This window comes from Zophobas morio, unplaced genomic scaffold, assembly GCF_036711695.1.
Source record: "Zophobas morio isolate AGI-343-1 ecotype UQ-CSIRO unplaced genomic scaffold, CSIRO_AGI_Zmor_V1 ptg000011l, whole genome shotgun sequence".
In the NCBI taxonomy this organism is placed as follows: Eukaryota; Metazoa; Arthropoda; class Insecta; order Coleoptera; family Tenebrionidae; genus Zophobas; species Zophobas morio.
This window is the reverse complement of record NW_026972116.1, coordinates 4077976-4083324: the sequence shown is the minus strand read 5'-3', so window position 1 is coordinate 4083324 and position 5349 is coordinate 4077976. Positions and strand designations below refer to the sequence as shown.

The 5349-nt window shown below is 31.0% G+C and overlaps 1 protein-coding gene across 1 annotated transcript; it reads right to left on the bottom strand.

Moving 5' to 3' along the window:
- Positions 1-1193: 1193 nt before the first annotated feature.
- On the bottom strand, positions 1194-4989 carry LOC135127295 (uncharacterized). Its single transcript, XM_064053739.1, has 8 exons — positions 4844-4989; positions 4582-4785; positions 4213-4530; positions 4048-4156; positions 3109-3388; positions 3013-3063; positions 2764-2961; positions 1194-1324 (listed from the first exon to the last, which is right to left on the bottom strand). The coding sequence occupies exons 1-8, from the start codon at positions 4987-4989 to the stop codon at positions 1194-1196; spliced, it is 1437 nt and encodes a 478-aa protein (XP_063909809.1).
- Positions 4990-5349: the final 360 nt, after the last annotated feature.

Here is a 5349-nt window from a genome sequence, read left to right as displayed (position 1 = left end):
TTAGTTTCATATATTTAGTAAGCGTTTAAATGTATAGTCAGCATAGACGCATAAGTGCTTTAGTAATGGGGACAACTATTAATTCCACCATGTGTTTTTATGACCGAGAAAATGAACAAACCTACAGAATAAAAATTACCCGTTTTCATTTATTACGTTATCACATTTTTCTTTTATCCAAATATGTAAGCAATTTAAGAATTAAACTGGATAAAATTTTAATGGATTTCTTAAAAGGACGCTCCAAGTACATTCTAAGTACATTAAATACATCAGGGAATACTCAAATATATTGCGAAAACGCAAAGAACGTCAAGCTGCGTCAGCATCATAATTTTATTCGGATTAAAAAAATACGCAGCCTCCCAGTTTCATCTTTTTTAATAATTCGAATTGGAGAGAGTAGGTAAATAAATAAGGAAGGGAAAAAATCGAAATGTGGAGCTTTGTGTATTCATAACAAAATACCTAGCCACTCAGATTTAATTAACAGCTTTGTCACTCATTTATGTAAATATACATAGTTAAGTGTTTTTATAATGTCTAGACAATGTTGTCTTTAATTGTTGGCAGGTGAACGCTTGACTTAAAATGGTGAAGTTTTATAAAAGTAAAATAAAGAACGAGCTACAATATTAAACATTTATTGCTGCCGTGCACACAATGGAAAATTATCATTTAAACGAGTATGTGAAGACGCTACATCACTTATCTCACCTGCATTATACCCAAGAGTCCAATGTCGACCATACTTCCATAAGGGAAACATTCATTTAGAACTTCCCCAATAAGCAGTTCTCCTCGTGGCAAACATTGTGAATTAGTGCAATAATTGATCATCTTTGCAATATAGTTTTATCCTAGCTGCAATTTCCATATAGATTGCTGATTTATTTGTGATACAGGATCAGTCTTCGCTTTAAATGAGTCTAGCCCAGTAAGTGGATCAATTTTAAGCTCATTTCAATAGATTATTCGCGATTAGCTTTTCCATCGATTATTTGTGCTGGTTGTGTGATATCTAAATTAGATTGCTCCTTAATAATTCAGCCGAGATGAAACTCCTTAATCTTAAATTATGTTAGAGAAGGCTCCATTAAGTTAAGTGAAGGATGAGGCGAACATTGTAATGTTGACAAATTCAATTTGAGAATTAACGTAATTATGGAAAGACTGCGTCAAAAATTTCTACTTTATACTTCTGGTTTGATGGATCGCTTGCCAAACACACCCCATATAAACCGCAAGGTAAAGAAGTATGGAATTTCGATGAAGCTTATCACGCTACATCCTAGGAAAAGGCCAAATAATCCACCCGCTTGAACTAAAAATAAAAACTATAAAATTATGTAATTAAGCAGTCCAGGAAAATTAGGTAGCGAAATTTTTAATTACTATGTAATGACATAATTTCTGTTTATGTCATTAATTCATATGGTTGTAGAAATAGTACAAATTTTGTTTTTGTCGCTTTCCAGTTTTTATTAATCTAATATAATTGATGACTTTATAATGTACATATTATCATATGTACCTATTTTTTATATTTCTATTACCTATTGTTATGATATGTAGTAAGTTTCAAAACTCACATTTATTCACTGTCATTTTCTTTTTTTTTGTTAATGAACGAAAATCTGGTTACCACTTGTATTTTAATTATACAGGGTCAACTTAAATTTTACAATCTTCATTGCTACTTTGTTTCTTTGTAGCTTCTGTGTTGTTGCATTGAAGTACGTCAGTATTACACGCAGTAATAATTAACATTATGGTGTCGATGTCGGCAAGCACAACAATGAGTTGATATTCTAACCTTTGCGAAGCTTATGATAGATCTTAAATACAACTTGTTTTGTTTTTATAATAAACACATTTTCATACAATTGCATTCCCATTATTAGAACACAACTTTTTCTTATTCTTTAGGTTTTTCATAGTGTTCTCTTCTTCGACATTTTTACTTGCTATTTTAGAAATATTCAGATCTTTAACTTGTAATAATTTTATAAATTATTTTTCAATTATTGTTCATATATATTAATTTGTTACTATTGTTACTTCACTACTTCTATTTTATTATTTGTTCTTAGTCTTCATTTTCGGTTTATTTTTCTAAAATTCTTCGGTTTATATCAGAGTTTTCTCGTTACGCACGTGTTTTCAGTTGGAAATTATTTGATGTGTCTCTATACAATCCCTCCCAGCCTTCTTCAGTACAATAAGATTTTTTGTTACCTCGGTTATCTCGTGTTTTATTACTTTTTCTTCTTTTAATTTTCTTTTGTTTTAGGTTTTGTTGTATTGTTATATAAGATATGTATATTTATAATAAAACTTTTATCCATGTGTTGAAATTTCTTCTTGTAATTAATTTATATACTATACACAAATTCATGTTATATTAAATATTTGGAATTCGACTAGTTATTGGCGCTTAACCTGTATTTCTCGGTTTTCCTCTCTATTTGGTTTTTAAAGCGTGATTTACAAAAATCACCTTCAGCTGACATTAGGCAACGCTTCTTTTCAGCATCTGCTAAGCATTATGGGAAAAGGGACATATCATCGTCCATTATTTATATTCTTTTAATTTTTAGTTCTCTCATCTGTTAAATACTGTTTGACCCATCACTATTTCGGTCTAATACACTTTAGTATGTTAACTGAAGTTAACAAAGCAGAATAAAAAACTGTTCGAGGAGAATTTTAATTAATTTAGCTCTCTAATTTTCGTGGACCAATGGTTGCTTCTTATATTACTCAGAAGATCGGTTTTTGAAAAAATGAGTGATCTTCTGTATCTTTCTGTTGGAAATGTATTAAAGCTTATGGTGAGAGTGGAGTCCAAAAACCAAGGACTCGCTGAATCTATTTCAAGATTCACCACTTGGTCGTTACAATTCTGCAAGCAAGAACAGAGAATATCTTCTGTTTGTGGATCAATAAGCGTTATCAATTCTGAAACATTTTTTATTTCAGATTTCCCATCTAACTAATTTTAAGACATACCAGGGTGCTTTGACAAGCAGTACATTCCCGTCATGTTACAAACAGGTTCGCCTAAAAAAGTATTAAAAAAAAAGTTATGAGGCTTTATGAACATACCGTTCCTTCTGTAGTAGTATGGAGTGCAATTGCAATACTTTACGCACAAACGCATTCTACATTCGATTCGACAGAGATTGTAACTATAAATATGGCTATATTCTAGCCCTTCAATTTCGTTGCTAAATTTACAGTTCCTGTGTGATGGTGATAAATATTTCAAATCGTCATCACTAACTATATCCAGTATGTTTAGAGAAGAGAGCAATATTAGAGTATCTGTTGCACGGAAGTAATGAGATGTAATATCAATCATATCGGTTGGAGTTGTTACAAAGAGCTGAAAATGTCACAATTGTAATAAATTTTACACTATGAAGATAAAAAGGCAAATATATGTACGTCTGTAAAAGTAAAACTAAATGTGTCAAATATTGCTTTTGCTCATTTTAAGAATTTTTAAAACTTGTTAATAGTGAAAAAGCTTGAAACAAAAGTTGCAATTCAACTAAACATTTATATTTAATAAAGATTATTTGATAGATTCGATTTTCTGTTAACATCGGTTCGAGCAGGGTATTATTAATATTTTGAATAATGCAGATGCTGTAGAAAAATTATACATAGTATGTCATGAGCTCCCGTGAGTGTCCATTTGGCATTAAAAGATTGGCAATAGCTGACTAATTCAAAAATGCATAATTGCGTTAGAATGACTCTTGCAATAAGTGGGTAGACATCTAAATTTTTTTTTTACTAAAATGCACGACATATAAAGTAACAATACTCCATAGAACAACTCTTATACAATTTGTTAAACATGCTATAATCAAGTAAAAAAACTATCAAAATGATACCAGTCGGCTTTTTTAAAACAAAGACAAAAATAGTGCATTGTTAAAAATTGTACTGCATTATAAGAATCTGTGCAAATAAGCAAAAATAGTTTTTTGATATGGAAAGGAAAGAATGAATGAACTATATAAATTAAAACTTTACCAAATAATGCTTATAAATTTTTTTCTGATTAAGTAAAATTTCCTTTTCCTTGTAGTTTCTTGTAATACTTTGAAAAGTAGAATTAAACGTAACGTTATTAATCAAACTTCTAAAATAATGTCTGTTTAGCTTAATGAAATCAATGATTTCGGAATGTTATCTAACTCTATGTCAAAATAAATTGATAATTCCGAATGAAAACAATGACAGACACCAAACTCTGTCATTATGAGCGAATATCTATCCTCTACATTTTTTGGCCAGTTAGTTTCCACAGCGCCTCTCGTGTTCTTCTTGTCAGAATCAGACGAAATTCTCCCTGAAATAATGTTTGCCACTTCTAAGTAGAGGTGGGCAGGTACAATATCCACTTTCGAACCATTAGCATATTTTTCTAAACTTGAGTACGTTAAGTAAGTATTAAACATCAAATCGTTAACATATTCTTCTATATCTTGCTCATTGAAAGAAATATTTCGCTCACTACAATAGTTTATATTAAGTGTATGCACTAATAATAGCCTTGGTTACAACTTTAAATAAGGAATCAATTTTTTTTTTAAATTTAGGTCCATATCCCCCAAACATATTATAACGCTTGGAAATTCGACCAACCAATTAAAAAAATCTTTTTCCACGGTTATGACAACGGGACGTTCATCGTATCGACGCCAAGCTTGCAATGTTTGCTGAATTGCACCAGACAACCCGGCAACCAGTAACACAATCCATAAAAATCTGTCGCGAAAATTTGATTAAAGTGAAAATTCAGAAGCGTTTGCAATCCATCACTTGCCTTTCAAAGAGAAGACGTTTACTTCGCACCACATGAATTAGACCATTCATAGAAGCAATGCTAAAAGTAAAAATTATGTGATCTTGCAAAGATTGCACAAATCTTTTCCGCCTGCATGGTTTCGGTTTACGAAAATTGCGATACATTGTCACAAATGATTCATTGTGAGGGTTTTTCACTTTTTATACGGATTAAATTTGCTTCAATAAATTATCGTTGCGGCTTGTTATATAAATAAATAATGACGTGCCGTGATTTCATTAAAAATCACGCGAAATCAATAATGTAAGCCGTGCTGGCAGAATATTAATGTTTTATTATAGATATAGCATGCAGTAATAAGTCTCACTCATCTAGGCCTGTTAATTATTAAATCGTGCTTTGTACTGTTACGAGCTGTATCTAGTCTATACACCCAAAGAGATAATGTATCTAGCTATGATTATTTGCACAGGAATAGAGATGTATTTTAGTGTTAGTCATTTACGACTTAAAGGAAAACAAGC